This window comes from Anser cygnoides, chromosome 15 (assembly GCF_040182565.1).
Source record: "Anser cygnoides isolate HZ-2024a breed goose chromosome 15, Taihu_goose_T2T_genome, whole genome shotgun sequence".
NCBI classification, from domain to species: Eukaryota; Metazoa; Chordata; class Aves; order Anseriformes; family Anatidae; genus Anser; species Anser cygnoides.
In genome coordinates this window covers 12,063,761-12,080,279 of record NC_089887.1, presented here as the reverse complement: position 1 = coordinate 12,080,279, position 16,519 = coordinate 12,063,761, and the positions used below count along the sequence as shown (strand labels likewise).

At 53.8% G+C, this 16,519-nt stretch overlaps 2 protein-coding genes across 3 annotated transcripts; one reads left to right on the top strand and one right to left on the bottom strand.

Annotated features, from left to right (window-relative positions):
* The first annotated feature begins 1,411 nt into the window (after window positions 1-1,411).
* NMRAL1 (NmrA like redox sensor 1) lies at window positions 1,412-5,454 on the top strand. Its single transcript, XM_048065918.2, has 5 exons — window positions 1,412-1,547; window positions 1,636-1,874; window positions 2,625-2,874; window positions 3,125-3,315; window positions 4,111-5,454. The coding sequence occupies exons 1-5, from the start codon at window positions 1,508-1,510 to the stop codon at window positions 4,279-4,281; spliced, it is 891 nt and encodes a 296-aa protein (XP_047921875.2). The 5' UTR covers window positions 1,412-1,507; the 3' UTR covers window positions 4,282-5,454.
* A 489-nt stretch (window positions 5,455-5,943) lies between these two features.
* On the bottom strand, window positions 5,944-16,428 carry DNAJA3 (DnaJ heat shock protein family (Hsp40) member A3). 2 transcript variants are annotated; one of them, XM_066977538.1, is made up of 12 exons: window positions 16,212-16,428; window positions 15,948-16,075; window positions 15,732-15,815; window positions 14,798-15,010; window positions 13,590-13,742; window positions 12,437-12,584; window positions 11,578-11,642; window positions 10,553-10,681; window positions 9,998-10,113; window positions 9,104-9,201; window positions 6,849-6,965; window positions 5,944-6,244 (listed from the first exon to the last, which is right to left on the bottom strand). In XM_066977538.1, the coding sequence occupies exons 1-11, from the start codon at window positions 16,411-16,413 to the stop codon at window positions 6,862-6,864; spliced, it is 1,440 nt and encodes a 479-aa protein (XP_066833639.1). In that variant the 5' UTR covers window positions 16,414-16,428; the 3' UTR covers window positions 5,944-6,244; window positions 6,849-6,861. The 2 variants fall into 2 exon arrangements, with proteins under 2 accessions (XP_066833639.1, XP_066833640.1); XM_066977539.1 differs by lacking the exon at window positions 6,849-6,965.
* Between the last annotated feature and the right edge of the window lie 91 nt (window positions 16,429-16,519).

Here is a 16,519-nt window from a genome sequence, read left to right as displayed (position 1 = left end):
GACGGAGGAGGCTGCTGCCACGCACAGCAGCTCTTCCCCTCGCTGGGCCGCACCAGGAAACGTTTGCCATTCCACTGGTAAATTCAAGTTGTATCTTGAAAACGCTGATCGAGCAGGAGGGGAGGAGTGAAGTCCCTTTCCTCCGGAGCTGTTCTCCTGCCAGCACTGGAGCAGCATTTGGACAACGCTCTCCAGGTGTAACTCGGGTTGCCCCGCGTGGAGCCGGGAGATGGACGTGAGGATCCTCGTGGGTCCCGTCCACCTTGGGCCGTTCAGTCACTCCGTGGGGCTGTCTGCAGGCCCCCAGCGGGTGTCCCCCACTGGGTGCCTCCCACTGAGTGTCCCCCGGCAGCAGCACCATCACCCCTGGGTGCGGGGCTGCCGCCAGCCTCCTGCCCCCACCGGCTTTGCCTTACACGTCCGTGGCCGTGCCAGGCCTGCCGTTCTGCCTGCTGCCGCCGTCTGCCCTGCGTGAACGGGTGGGGACAGCGCGTCCTGCGTGGGGAAGGGGTCGCTCCGTTTCTGGCAGGTAGCGCGAATGAAGCCGCACCGAAACCCCCGATGCCCGTTGTGCGGCCCCTAGGTCTTGGGGAAAGGGACATTTATTTATTTTTTCGGCTAGTATCACGTGCCCATGTGTTTGCTTATATATATTAATATGAACCTGTATATATATATTAATATATATTAATATAGTTATATATATTAATATATAAAATTATAAATATATTCATATAATTAATATATTAACACAATGTGTATTAATATGATATATTAATATATTGACATATTAATGTGAATATTAATACTACTCAAACAGATATAGTTTGGGTCACACAATGCTGTAATTCTGTGGTGTCCATACAAGGGGCTGCACTCTGTTCTCGCAGCGTGCTCGCTGCCGCAGCCTGCCCCGGCGCCAGCTTCCAGGCTGGCTGCAGGGATGTGAGGCTCCTTTTCTGTAATTAAAGTGATCCGTGTCCGTCCATCTGTGTCCATCCGTGTCCATCCGTGTCCATCCGTGTCCACCCGTGTCCACTGTCCCAGCACAAGGAGGTGCGGAGCGATGAACTTTGCAGAGACCTCACATTGGTCAGAAAGGAATGCGGCATTAAAAGGAAATCATAATGATTAATAATAATGATTAATAATGATTAACAGTAATGATTATTAATAATAACGATAATAATAACAATAATCATAACAGCAATAATAACAATAATAATAATCGGAAATAACGCTCCCAGAAGAGCAGAGCCCAGAGGAACCGAGCCGAAAGTAGCCGAGCGGAGCCGAAGGCAGCCGAGCGGAGCCGAGCAGAGCCGAGCGGAGCCGAAGGCAGCCGAGCGGAGCCGAGCGGAGCCGAAGGCAGCCGAGCGGAGCCGAGCAGAGCCGAGCAGAGCCGAGCGGAGCCGAGCAGAGCCGAGCGGAGCCGAAGGCAGCCGCCGGGCGGAGCCGAGCGTAGCCGAGGGGAGCCGAGCGCAGCCGAGGTGCGTGAGGCGAGGCCATGGCGGGCCGGGGTCCGGTCGTCGTGTTCGGGGCCACCGGTGAGCGAGGGCCCGGGGCGGGCCGGGGGCTGGGGGGGCTCGGCCCGGCGGCCCCCGGCTCACGGCCCCGCGTCGCCTCCCGCCGCAGGGGCTCAGGGCGGCTCGGTGGTCCGGGCCCTGCTGGCCGAGGGCAGCGGGGAGGTCCGCGCCGTGACGCGGAGGCCCGGGAGCGCGGCGGCCGCGCAGCTGAGGCAGCTGGGAGCCCGCGTGGTGGCGGCGGACCTGGACGACGGGCGGACGCTGGAGCCGGCCTTGGCGGGCGCCTACGGAGCCTTCGTGGTCACCGACTTCTGGAATCACTGCAGCCGGGAGAGGGAAGTGGAGCAGGTAGCGCCTTGCCGTCGCGGGCCCGGCGCCTGGCAGAGGTGCGGCCGTGTGGCAGCGGGGCGCGGCTGCTCGCGGAGCTCTTCCTGCAGCCTCGCCAGCCCCGCTGGCTCCGGCCTCTGGTCCGCAGCGGTCACCGGGCTTTGCAAATGGATCGGGTCCCGGTTCTTGCAAAGCCAGAACTCGTTCCCCGCGCCCACCTTGTCACACGCTGAGATGCCCTGAGACTCGGGGCGGTGGAGGGCACTCAGAGCACAGGGGTGGGCAGACCGCCCCGCAGAGCCTCCCTGGGAGGGAGCCAGGGCTGTGGCTGCCTGCGCTCCGCTGCACGCGCAGCTCTGGGGCCAAAACGTGTTACAGCATCAGAAATCCCAGGGTCTTCCCCAGCGAGAGGAGCTCATCCTAGGGGAGGCTGATGGCTTCAAAAGGTAAGATCTGCTAGGGCAGATCCCTGGAGGGTGCTTAGGGTTGGGGTTTGTGCACTCGGCGGAGGAGCTGGAGGGTTTGTGACCCCTTAAAGTAGGATGTACAAGCGGAGGACTGCTCCACCTGGCCAGCACACACTGCTGGGTCTGCTCAGCCCCGGTCCGGCTGAGGGCTCAGAGCATGAGGTGTGTGGAGCGTGTCCCCTGGTGTGTTGGATGCTGCCTGCCCGCCCAGTGGAACGAAGGGGAAGGGGTGTGTGGGGATGAAAGCTTGCGTGTCCCATGGGAGCCATGCTTCTCTTCATGGCTGGTGTCACTCTTCACGCAGGGGAAGCGGCTCGCTGATCTGTCGAAGCGCCTGGGTTTGCGCCACGTGGTGTACAGTGGCCTGGAGAACGTCAAGAAGCTGACAGGAGGCTGCCTAGAGGTGCCCCACTTTGATGGCAAAGGCATGGTGGAGGAGTACTTCCAGGCCATCGGCGTTCCCACCACAGTTATCCGAATGCCATGCTACTTTGAGAATTTTCTTTCTTGCTTCAAACCTGAGAAGGCGCCACAAGGAGATGGGTTTGTCCTGGGTAAGATGGAGCCTCTCGCTCTGCAGCTCGCTCTCCCAGCTTCTTGTCTGCTCAGTGCAAACTCCCTGGGCTGGAGGAACCATCCCCTCTGCGGGCTTCTCCGCAGTTCAGAACATAGAGGCTCAAAAGATCCTGGCTTTTCCACACCTCACGTTCAGAGGCAGGGTGCCAAAAACTGCAGCTTTGCATCCGGGGAGCTGGGCTCTCGCGCAGGGCTGCGCTCTGACCGGGATCGCTCTGTCCCCTACAGCGCTGCCCATGGGGGACACCCCCATGGATGGGATGGCAGTGGAGGACTTGGGGCCCGTTGTGCTCAGCGTGCTGAAGTCCCCAGAGGAGTACATAGGCCGCGTGATCGGGCTCAGCACTGGCAAGCTCACCGTGGCAGAGTACGCCGCTGCCTTCTCCCAGCAGACGGGCAAGACCGTGGAAGCCTCCAAGGTAGGAAGCACCCCTTGGTGCGTTGGATGCTGTTGAGGTAGGTGGGAAGCTGGGTCCTGTCTGGGACAACAGGCAGGGGCTGCAGCAGCTCTGCTCTGAGAGCAAAGCACCTCTGATGCTCGCTGTAGCTTCTCCTCTGCCAGGGATAGGCAAGCAGAGTTTTTCTTCCCAGGCCTCCAGCACAGCACAGCAGCAGTGCCCCACACCTTGCTTCAGGCAGGGACAGCAGCTCCTGTGGTACCTGGTGGCAGCCCAGGCTGCTTGGGCTGCCCCAGAGCTCTCCCAGACCCCCCCAGGTGTTTCCAGAGCCCCTCAGCCATGGCTGTGCCTAGGGGCAGGGAAAGGCTCCTGCTGGCTGCCCTGGGCCTCGTCTGCTGGGGCGTGCGCGTGGCGTGTCTGAGCCTAAGCCTGGCTGGGGGCTGGCCCCGAGCAGCCTGGGCTGTCCCTGCCAGACGGGACCGCAGGACGCTCAGTGACACTGCCCTGCCACGTGGCTGTGGATTTGGGAGGCAGCTGCCTCGGGACGGATGCAGAACAAGCTCCTGAGCATCTGCTGTGTGATGGCCCCCTACGCACACCCTCCTCACACTGGAGGAGGGGTGGGCTGGGGGGGGGGATGACTCGTGGACCCTACCCAATAGACTCGCTGAGCAGCAGATCCTTCCTCACCCGTGGAAATTAATGCAGCAGACTGCTATAATGCAGCCCTCTTCGGCCTCCCTGCATGGTGTAAGAGAGATGCCCTAGCAGCCTCTGCCCTGTGAAGACGGTGCTTTTCCTTGATTCTCTCTGCAGATCTCACCAGAGGAGTATGAGAGACTCGGCTTCCCGGGGGCGAAGGAGCTGGCTGCGATGTTCCGTTTCTATGCCCTGAGGCCAGACCGCAACGTGGAGCTGACGATGAAACTCAACCCCAAGGCCCGCACCTTCCATCAGTGGCTGGCAGACAACAAAGCTGCTTTCTGACCTTTCCTTCTCTCATCTTCCACCCGAGCTTTTGCAGCAGGTAGCAGGACCTGGCCGAGGCCGTGAGCCACGCAGCTTTCTGCTCGTGCCTGGGGGCGGCTGACCTCCAGGAGCACGTGCAGGAGCAGCGTGCCGACTGGGCTGTAACTGCTCTGCACACCGTCTTTAGGGAGGTGTTTAGTAATTCTGGGTGTTTTCACATCTATGGGATTGGTTTCTTGGGATTGGTTTCTTGGGACCACACGCTTCCCTAGGCAGCTCCGAGCACACCGCACAACGTTGGGCACTCAGGTCCCAGTAGCGCCGTGCCCACGCCAGGTACCCACAGCAGCGCCCCAAAGCAGCGCCGGGACAGGCTGGGGTTTCTCCTTGGCCCACGTTCAGGCATCACAGGTAGGGCGGCAGGCCTGGCTGCGTGTCTGCGGAGACAGCCCCGAGGGGTGAGAGCTCCATTCCTCGAGCCAGACAGCTCCCGGCACCTGCAGCCTGGCCTTTGGGCTCACAGGGCTGATTTCCAACACTGCCCTCAGTGGCTGAGTATAACTTTCACAATTGTCTTTTAAGACAATTAATTGTCTTTAACAATTTAAGACTTGTTTAAAAAGCTTTTTCCCTCACCCTCCCCTGACGGTACTGTTTGGGTGAGCTCTGGGCCACAGCTCTGGGCTGTCTTTGTGCTTGAAGTCAGGTGTGGGCACGACTCCGTTACCTAGCCCTGCGCCCCCAGCCCAGAGCCGACCTTCGTTACTTGCCCGTCCCTGGGGTGGGGAAGGGAGCAACGACAAACCCACAGAGGCGGGATGGGGGAAGAGCAGACAAGGCAGCGAGGCGCAGCACGTGTTAAATATCTTTATCAATCTTATTTACACGGATACAGAATCATTTTACAGGCAATTTAATCAGGAGGCAACGCGTGCTTTTTTCAGCTAATTAAGAAGGGCAGGACTGCGACATGTTCTTGTTTAGCTGGTCGATTAGTTTGTGGGCTGACGGTACCTGCACGGCATAGCTAACAGCGGGCAACAGTAACCATGAAAATACTGCAAGAGCTCAGCTCCTCCTGGAAGGACTGATCCACTTCACTTGTATTCTCACACACGTAGAACAAGGACTCTGAACAATCATTTATGCTGTGGGTGTTGCACTAACAATAAATTTGTCCAAACTGGCAAAGGGCTTGGTGATAAATTTGTACCGGCTTAGAAGCAACAGCATCTCCGTAGTGACTTCAGTTGATTGAGGAGGGGGAGGAAACCTGAGGCAAAGCGCAGATCCCGTCGCTGCACTTCGTGCAGGAAATCAGCAGGACTAAGAAACCCCAAGGCTGCTGAGGAAGCCAGGGCAGCTGGGCTCTGACAAGTCCCAGCGAAGGGGAGACATCCTGCTGCGAGCGCGATGCAGGGCGGCTAGAAGGGCGCGGGAGACTGTCTGTTGTGAAGACAGGCTTAAAAGCCACGGACACACTGAGTCTCCTAGGAGAAGATAAGCAGTGCCAAGTTCACCACGCACGTCTAGCATTCAGAGGGGCACCTGAGTGAACAGCAGCCATCTCGGGCTCCATACAGCAGACTGCTCCACTCTGTGCTGGGAGGACAATTCTTTATTTTCACATTTCCACTGGTTTGGATTCTAAGTAATTTTTCAACTTTTTTTTTTTAAAAAAAAAACAAAAACAGAAACAAATAAGCTTCTAGCAGCAGTACGGACAGTGGAACAATCTCAGGAGACACCCACGTTACCACAAAGCTGGCATTTTCCATTGTTACCATTTCCTGGGACGCTGGGTTGCTACTGTATCGTGATGAGGGTTGGTGCCTCAGTGCTTTGTGGCCTCCAGCTGGGATTCTCGCTGTGCTGCTGACTGACATCCTTCGCTCCACAGAGCCCGCTGCCAGAAGGATTCATCCCCGACTGCTAAGACGATCTGCTGCTGCTGGCTCTTAGTTTCCAGTAGAACGTTTCCCTGCAATTGAAGCAAGCAAAATGTGTAATTTTTCCCGAATGCACCAGATTAAGGTGCGCAGCCCCTCCAGCCCCGCTTTGGAGCACGAGCAAGTCCCCGCCTGACCTGCGGTCACGCTTTGTCAGCCACAGGGAGCGGACGAGTTTGAAGCTGAGCCCCTGGAATCCAAGGGGGCGTTTCCAAGTGGGCTGCTGTCAGCCCACGACCAGCACCAGAGGCTCTGCGGGCCCCTCCTGCACCTCCCAGCGGCAGCAGAACTGCCCGGCCCCAGCTTTGCCAGCTCACAGGAACGCCCCCAGTGCTTGGAGGAGGGACAGTCCCCGAGGGGACAAGTACTCCCAGGAAGCGGAGCTGCAGGGGAGGCCACCAACCTCCCTGAAGCTGTCTCCAGCGTTTCCTTTTCTGGTGCAGCAACAATGCAACTGGGGCCCTGGCTTTTTGCTCCAGGTCGCAGGGGACAGCTAGGGCTGGTCACATCGGTGGCTGGAAGGCCTGAGGCTAAGTGAGAAGCAATGCGCTGCTTTCGCTTCTTCCACCTCCCAAGAAGGGCAAGTTCTGCTCGGTGCGGGGGAAAGGCAACAACAAAACATAAGAGGCTTCCTACCTCGGATGGGGTATCAGGAGCTAAACATTTTCTTAAGTTTGGAAAGGAATCCCTCCTTGTTCTCCTCAGCCTCAGGCCTATCCTCGCCTGCGTCAGCTCTAGCCGTGGCCCTGCCACCTGGACACAAACAGCAAAGGGCTGCAGTCAGATACATTCCTCAGGCTGCCCCAGCTACGTCTCCCACCAGCAGCCAGCGCCCCTTACAAAGGGAGAGGGTTATTTTAGACTGGGAACGGTCGGGTCAGCTGGTTTCGCCAGCACCCTCAAGTATCTCTCCATGACAGGCTGCAGCAGGCAGCGAGCCACGGTACCAGGGCCACTCTCTGAAAGCACCGGGGAGCCTTGACCCCAGAAGGGGAACAGAAGGAGGTCAGCCCAGGTAGCGGCGGTCCTTTCCCTCCTCAGCCCTCCAGCTGCCAAGGGAATTCCTGTGCTCCGCACAACCAGGGCAGAGGCCTGACATACTTAGAACACAAGCGCTTAGAAGCAAGAGTCTGCCACTGAAAGCAAGTTCTTGACTTCACCCTACAGAAGAGTAAGCTACGCTAGTGGTCCCTGGAAAAATCTGTCTGCCCATGTTTCACCGTCTGCGTCACGTTTAGGGCAAAGGAGTGCGAAACCACAGCAGGAGCCTGCTGTAAGTAATTCTCACTCAGTGCTCAGACAAACAGTATCAAGGAGAAACTGAACTCAGGCTAGAATGAAAAAGGCTACAGATATTTCAGAACAAGTGTCCAGATAAGGAATCTTACTGGCAGCAGCTGGCAAAGTTTTCCTATATAAAAAACTCCCGAGAAGTTTTTTGTCCTTCTGAGAAGTGGCTACAGCAAAAACAAAGGAAACCTCTTTGCTACTCTGTTTTTTTCTGCAGCCTAACCATCAGTAACAAAACCCCAAATCCTCCCCAGCCTTTCTTGGGACACAGAGGGCACAAAGTCCAGTCCTCCCCGTCCTCCCGCAGCCGACACCCGAGCCCAGACTGATGCAATGCCATGAAACACTGAGGCCTGCAGCAGAACGTGCCTCCATCCACTCAGGGTACTTTCTGCCTCCCAGAGCAAGGACAGGCTTTTCAGCAGCAGCCTGTCTCAATACTACAAGCTACTGGCTTTGGTTTTAATCCACCTTGTTGCTTAATTGCATTTAAGATATCTCTGCCCTTCCCTCCAAGATGCATCTTTAATGTTACCTGAAGCGGAAAAGACAATCCCATTCACTTCTCTATCATCAAAGCACTATAAAACATAACACCGGTAAGTATATGGCAGATTCTACCTTCCAATATCCTGAACTTCCAATATCGTAGGCTTTGGCATCTGAGGTAGAGAGGACCTCAATTCCCACAACCATATAGCAGCTTTGAAAAGCTTACCTTTGCCTAGCTGTACACAGTCAAAAATGCCCTTTTTGGTTTCAACCAGAAATAAACCACAATCTAACAGGCATTAAGAAGCTCGTTGTTCCAGTGTGAGTAAAGAAAGCACTGTTTTGCTAGCAGAAAAGACAAAATTTTTGTCTTGCCTTACTGTTCTGCATATATTTTGTCTGCAGCTGCTACTGCTGCAGGATACCTCACCACTGACACTTAAAACACAACTGCTGGATCCAAGGTTTTAATCTGGAACTGAAAAAGCAGCTTTACAAAGCTCCCAGCTGACTTCACGCCTTCCATCACGCTGGATGCTCTCTGCTGACTGGAGCCAACACCCAGCACCGACAAACCTTTCTAGCCAAGGCTTCCCCATGTGCACCAACTATGGCTCAGAGTAACCTTGACAGCAGTACTCCCCTGCAGCTTTCAAAGGGAAACGTCCCCACTGCAGCCAGAAGCAAGCGCTGAGGATGGATTAGCTCACGTAGAGAGCTGGCCTGAAGCACATTCGCTTTTTCCACCTCTGCTACCATGACGAGTTACTTCTGGCCCAGGGGTAAAAGCCGGCAGCAGGAGGCATTCATCACCACAGCGAGACTCACCAGAACTTGTCAGGACCTGGAGTATCACAGTACCTGCTCTTTGTTCACACACAGATTTTGCCCAGTGACTATCAGAGCAATGCTCCCTGGGAAGAGGCTTTATGCCACAGCCCATTAATATCTCACTAAAACTAATTTCAAAGTAACACAGCAGGTTGTGCTGACACGCCGTCCGACAGTCGCCTTGGCTCACCTTCCACTGTCCCCCCTGAGCCCCCGGGAAGCGCTGTGCTCTCCCACACCACCTCCCCGAGGAAGGAGCACTAATTCCCCCAGCCCACCTGATGCTGTATTTGTGACTCCGTTCACTGTGCCGTCCACATCTGTCTCGTCCTCGGCATAGCTCATCATTAAGGCTCTCTGGCGATCCGTCAGCCTCCTGCAGGTCAAAGACAGAGGTGTTGGTTACAGCTGCCTTTAGAGACATCGCCAGGCTTCCTTAACCTCCTCTGGCAGCACACACAAGAGGCAGCTACTGGAAGCACAAGATTAATACATCTGGCATTCCCTGAGAATCCCTGTGACCAATCTATAAAGAGCCAGCCCCAGTGGAAGAGGAGAGAGACGACCCACTGCATCTCACCAAACTGTAGTGAAAGAGCAAAACCTTTTCAAGTGCTGAGAGAAACATCTGGAGCTGCAACAGAACAAACACCTGTGGGGGGAGGCCTCAGGAAATGAACTCCCTTGCTGCGTGCAGCAATGCAAACTAAAAAGTTTGCTTCACCACAGGAGCAGAGGGTGGTGAGGCAGCCTGAAAAGCAACTGCCAAGGACCTCAGTTACTTTAAGCTGCAGGTATAAGAGCACAGACATGCTGTAAGCCAGAACACTGAATTTACGTAACTGGGTTCCAGACGAGAAGTGGCAGAAATCCAGGTGCATGACTATTTATATATTTCTAGGGTTTAGGATTTTTACAGCTGTGTTGCCAAACTGTATTCTCAAAAAAAGCAAGCAAACAAACAAAAACCACAACAGAAGTCCAAAAGTCTACCTGTCTACCTCACACTAGGAAAAAAAAAAAAGGCAGAGAAATGACTCTAACCGTCCAAGGAAAATTCAAAACAGATCTTGATAAAGCAGTAAGAAATTTTCACAAAATCTTTCTGAACATCTTTATTTTTATTTTTTTTGCAAAAAGCTCAAGATTTCCCAGAAACTTGTGTTACTTACTGAGGAACTTTTATCTTTATGTGAATGTAGTGGTCTCCGTAGCCGTAACTATTAACCTTGGGAATGCCTTTCCCACTCATTCGAATTCTCTGGTCTGGCTGAATACCAGGGGGTATCTGTGAACACACAGGGGACACGTTTGTTATTCCACCGTATGCATTTACACAGTAATTGTGTTGCATGTTTGTAATCAATTATTGCTCCAGCAGGCTTCAAAATAAGATGGGAGAGATCTGGTAGGTTCATGCATCTGAACACGTTCAGAGGCTAAGTCAACAACGATGGCAAAGCTTGTAAAGAACCTAGCAGGGTTCACCAGACTTTGGAAGGGATTTGTGCAGCAATCCACCCAGCCGCTCCTGTCCCTGTCCCCACACAGTGATCTGGAAAGGAGGTGTGCCCAAGCAGGTCGCAAGCTACCTGACACTCAGTCCTGAAGAAGTCTGACACTTGATACTGGGGGACCGAGACGATTTGCACCATCTCTGCAGCAAAGTGGGGCTCTGATGTCCCACACTGAATTACGCCCGAGCTCTTCCACGTAACGGTACCTACCGTGATATTGATTGTCTCGTACAAGCCTTGACATCTGGCTGTACCTCCCAGAACAGCTTGTGCTACTGAAATAAGGAGGTCTGAATGGATATCTGCTCCATTTCTTCTGAACACGGAACTTTTTTGAACCTAAAAGGCAGGCAGTTCCAAAACGTAGTGAGTGGAACAATACAAAGTTATCACGGTAAACTGCTTTGAAAGGTCTCAGCAGAAAGCACCAGAAAGCTGCAGTCAGACCCTTTACCACCCACAAACCGTGTGGCTAACAAGTCTAGGTTAACGTTCAGTCTTTTAGAAAATCACAGCTCTTGACATAACTGTAACTAGCCAGAGGCTTAGGGGGATGTCTGCTGCTTATCTCAGCAGCTCCCTCCTCTAATCCCGTTTGTTAATTCATCAGTGTCAGTACGATTCTGCAGAGACAAAGACAATGCTGTCTTGTCCAGTACCCCAAAAAAAGGAAAGCCTGAAGAGGGAAGCAGGAACCTTTGCGGTGGCCTCACAAGCTGGAAGAGAATTAAATCCTGCACCACCAAGGTACTGAAAAAAAGAGTTTTCTCCCTGACAGAGCCACATATAACAGGATACCTACGGGAGAAGAGGGCCCCAGCTACAAAGAATGTGCAAAGCAGCACTTAATGCAAATCTGCAAAAGGGTACTTGACCAGCCAGCCTCCCGTGCATTCCTCCAGCCCTCCCACCGCTGCAAGCAGACACCTCCTTCAAGTCTCCAAGTCAAATTCTAAAGGCACCAAGAACCTGCTCGGTGTTTTGATACACACTACCACAAAGGCCTCACCCCAGAACTAGCAGCACAATTCTTCATGAGCAGACTCGACTTGTTACAATGCAGATCTTCTGCTATCTCAGAAAGTTCACACGGATCACGTTACCTCAGCTGTTTAGAAGGATCACTTGCTCTTCCTCCTCCTGTTTCCCATTTTGTTGGACTTCCCAGGCAGTTGTGAAGGGAACAAGCAACCAACTTAATAATGGAAAAGAGCTTACGCTGTAACGATACGTACCCTGAACGTAATGAAAATTTCCTTCTTCCCCACGGGCATCCGAACTGTCTGCCCGTCCTCAACACCTGCAATCAGGAGAGAGAAAAAAAGGGGGAATGTTATCACGTTATCAGCACCCGCACACCACGAGCGGAAGCACAAGACCTACCAGAGGCACAGCGAGCCCCTCGCCACGAGCCCAGGACCGCAGCCAAAGGGCAGAGGTCCAGCACACACTGGTACCCCAGAGGTGATCGCTGCCCGCCGAGCAGAGCAGCACCCCTACGCAGGCTCAGTCCCTACAGAGTTCTCCTGAGAAACGCATCAGCCTAAGGAACACTGGGCAGCCTCTACAAGCTACAGGAAAATTACACGCTGGTTACCCAGGGCGGTCTCAAAGCAGCATCTTCAGTCCCACTGCTTGTTTTACCCTCTTTGGTGAGGGAAGCAATCAGCAAACTTTTCTGAGCTAAGCTAAGGCTTTCAAGACTCCCACCCTCTCCACCTGCTTCACCAAGGACAAATGAAAAAATCAAGTTAAAATCTTTTGAAAGTGTCACTCTTCAAACACTGCCAAGAAGGATCCATGCAAGAAACAAAACTTCATCTCAAAAAGGGCAAAGCAAATATTTTTATCTGCCAGGTACAAACGCACGGCCAGGAAGTTTCTCTCATTACTAATGCTTTCAATTACCAAGCTATTGATCTGCTTTGTTCTTAAGATTAAATTATCTGCAGCAAAACTTCTTTACATTGCCCTGACTTCTGTACCTGGCAGGGAACAGCCACGCTTTACAGGCAAGTGCCTTGCTGTTAGCCCAGCAGAAATAAATGACTACAGTCCCTTTAACAGACGGCAGTGCACAAACACAACACTGACCAGCTGGCACCGGAACCACCACTGTCTTCTTCTGTTTGGTTTGCCCCCTTCCTCGACACACTAAACACGGGGTTGTGATGATGGAACCACGACCGCCACACCGTCGGCACGTAGATCGCATTACAAAGGGGCCCGTATTTATCGTTTCCTGGTGAAGAAAACACAATCATACAAATATTTAGTACCGAGGTGGTACTTTTCACCTCCACAGTACTGCTGACAGTGACTGGCCCGGCAGACTTGAGGCCTTCTAATCGCGCATACAGCCTGACAGGACAGTTGAGGGCAGCGTTATCTCTTAACAAGGGGTGGAGCAGAAAACAGGCTCGGAAATCCAAAGAGGATGGATCAGATTCAGCTTCCACTACCATATGCTGATTTCCACTGAAAACCATCACGACTATGAGCAAGCGTCTGCTGGCCTGGGGAAGGGAGACACAACACTTTTCATCTCTAGGATATAACGCAGAAGAACAAGACTCCTCGCAGTGCTCTTTCACGTGGCGTTACAAACAACTGTATCTTGAGGAGCCCAAGGACAATCTACTTGCAAGAATTATTGCTGTATCCAGGAAAAGGTTACGGAGACTAAACTATGGACCAACCCGTCACACGAGGAGACAGTGGGAAAGGCTCGCCTTGTCCTCTGGCCAACTGTGCCCGTTCCGCACAGCAAGCTATTCTGGCCACAGACTGATCGCCAGTTTCCATTTTGATGCACGGAAAATCAAAAGCCCATTATTTCAAATTATTTCTTTACTAACTTCTTTACTTACTGTCAGCAGCATACATCTTCTCATTTCATGACTATCCTTAAGCTATCCTTGCTCCACCCTCCAGCCCTCAATTCAAAGTATGCCCAAGTAATGTCAGAATTGTTACATCAGGTAAATAACGGTATTTACCTGAAGGGTAAATATTACTGGTCACGATACCAAACTGACCTCGTCCTGAAGGCTACTGCTTTAGCTAGATAGAACATGCCTTTAACATAGAAAAAAAAAACTCCTAGTGCAGATTAACATCAAGTCCACATTAACCTGATTTCACCCAAGATAAGCCGATGAGTGTAGTGAGAATTCTTCAGCGTGGAAGGGGCTGACTTGCCCCGGTAAGGAAGAGAGGCAGGTTCTGCCGCGCTTTAAGCACTCACCATGCCGGTGCCGTTGCAGTAGTGGCAGTGCTGTACTTTGGTACCAGGCTCGTTCCCTTTCCCACCACACCGCTCGCAGGAGTCATTGATGTTCACCACAATCTCCTTGTTCACACCTTTTGCAGCTTGGGTGAAGGTCAGTTCCATGATGTACTGCACGGGAAACACTGACGTCAGTCCACAACCGATGTGTGGTGGGGTCTTAAGCAAACTGGAATTGGTTTTGCCAAATATCAAACTGTGCTTAAATACGTCCGGGTAACAGAGGGGGAAAGAAACAGATGGATGCACAACTCGTTCAGAAATGTTCTGCCTCAATTTGGGAAGCAACAGCCTGTCTCATATAAATAAAAAGGATGGCAAACATTACAGGAACGATGATTATACCATTGTGTAACAGAAAGGAGATTTTAAAAGAGAAAAGACAAGTATAAAAAACGCAAGTCAGGTGTTTTTCTGCTCTCAGGAAAGACCTTTAGTATTTCCAAAGGTTTTACTGAACAGAAATACATCAACAGGTATGGGCGGAGGCTTTTGCTCCCAAAGAAAGCATCTGCTCTTCCTGAATAAACTCTTTACTTAGCAAGGGAATTCAGCAGAAAAGGTGACTCCACAAAAGAGGAAGTTCTGTTTGTACCAGGAAGGCCATTCCCAGCTAGAAGCACTGAACGCCACACATCTCCGAGGGCGTCGCGTGAATCAAGGCTGTCAAGACTTAAAGAGCATTTAGCTGCAGCGCAAAGAAGAAATATTTTTTGCGTTATTATGGGCTCCACTGCAAAGTTAAGCCAATTAAGTTGCAAAATTAAGCCAATTAAGCAGTCAAACCCAATGCTGGAAGGCTCGTTTTATAGTTAAAAGGTATTCTGTGGTTTTTGTCATTACAGCACGAAGCAGACACATGCAAAGCAACTTAAAGCAGAAAAGTTGCCTATACAAAGATGGAAATTGTTTGGCAGCACTAACTGGGTCAGTAAACACCAGGAAAAGGAGCTGAAGTCCACAAAAAAATGCTCGGTCTGGAGGCGTGGAGAGGGTATCCGCATGGCTTACCAAAAATACCCCCCCACACACAGCAGGACGCTCACGTGCTGACATTCCCAGAGCAAACGCTTTGCTTAACCTCGCTCTGGCAGCGATCTGACAGCCTGCTGCCCCGCTCCAGCTTTGCAGCTTCACACACCCAGGAAACGCGCGCATCTCGTTACCTCCTGCGGCTGGTCGAAGACGTTCTGGAAATCGCCGAAAGGGGACCCCGAAAATTCGCCAAAGATTTTCCTGAAAAGCTCCTCCGGATCAATCGATGGACCGCTGCTCCAGTACTGGCGCCCAGCACCGGCACCGGCACCCGTTGCGCCAGGATCAAAACTAGCTGTCCCATACGCGTCGTACTGCTTCCGCTTCACTTCGTCGCTTAATACCTTGGAGGCAAAGAACGATGCCATCAGGACACCGACCAGGCCCCGAGCAGCCTGGCTGTCCTGGGCAGCCCCCCCAGCGGAACTCAGGGCTGTCTGTCACCAGACGGTGCTCGCTCAGACCTTCATGTCCTCAGGAAGCGCGTCCCAGCCTTCACGATCATACAAATTATCGAAAAGCTTGTCATTAGCAAGACGACAAGGTCTTACTGGTTCATAACAAGCAGGAAGAACTTATGTTGTATATTTCATTGCTTGTATGTTGAATGAAAGTTGGTGGTACGAGTGCTGGAGGAAATCTGAAACCTGCCAGAGTGCAAGCCAGCACAACACAAGGTGGAGAGCAGAAACGGAGCTGAAGCACAGTGGAACGTACCTTTGTCTCAGAAAGCTGGTAACTGCTGACAGGTTTGTTTGTTTGTTTATTTCACCTACGCGCGAACTCCACCGCAGAAACCACCTTTCCCAACTGTGCCAGTCCCTCATTGCTAAGAGCCAAAAATGCAAAGAGCCCAAAATACGATCAGGTAAAACAGAAATCTGCGCTAAATAACTCGCTGTAGACACCTCTAGGGCAGCTGCACTCACACCTGAAGCACAAGACGTCAAAAAACAGCTGTGCTTTTACAACAAACACAAGAAGACGCAGTATTTCCACTCCGTCTACTCCAAGAGTTGTTCCCACCTCTCTTCCCTCTCACGGCAATAAAACCCCATGCGTTACCTCGTAGGCTTCTGCCAGCTGCGCGAACTTCTCCTTAGCTTTGGGGTCGTCCTTATTTGTGTCGGGATGGTATTTCTTCGCCAGCTAAACGAGAAAAAACCCAAGCGTTAGAGACAGACGAGACCAATCTCGCAGGCGGCAGGCGAAGCTCGGTGCCTGCGCCCTGGGGGACGGAGCCCCTCGGGGGGGCGCCCCGGGGGGGCGGCGGGGCCGTGCCTGGTAGTAGGCCTTCTTGATCTCCTTCTGGCTGGCGGAGCGCGGCACCCCCAGCACCTGGTAGTAGTCCTCCTTGGCGCGGGCCGCCGCGCTGCTGTGGAAGGAGGCGGCCGGGACGCGGCTCGGCCCTGCGGGAGGAGGAGAGGGGCGGTGAGGGGGCGGTGAGGGGGCGGTGAGAGGGCGCCGGGCGGGCACCGGGCGCCCCTCAGCCCCCGAGCCCCCCTCGGGCCCCGCCGCCGCCGCCCAGCCCCGCTCCCCGCTCACCCGCGGCCCACGGCCCGGCGCACAGCAGCGAGGGGCGGCGTGCGGCGGGTCCCGGCGCGGGGCCGAGCCCGCGGAGCAGCCACACGAGCGGCAGCCGCAGCGCCCCCCGGCCCCGGCCCCGGCCCGGCCCCGGCCCCGCCGCGCAGCCCCGCGCGGCACCGGCGGCGGCCCCCAGCCAGCGCGCGGCGCTCCCGGCCGCCATCTTGGCCCGCGCGCGGCGCTGCGCATGCGTCACGGCGGCGGGGGGGGGGGGGAAGCGCGGTGCCGCGCGTGCGCAGTGGCGGGGGGGCGGTGAGGGGCGGGGGGTT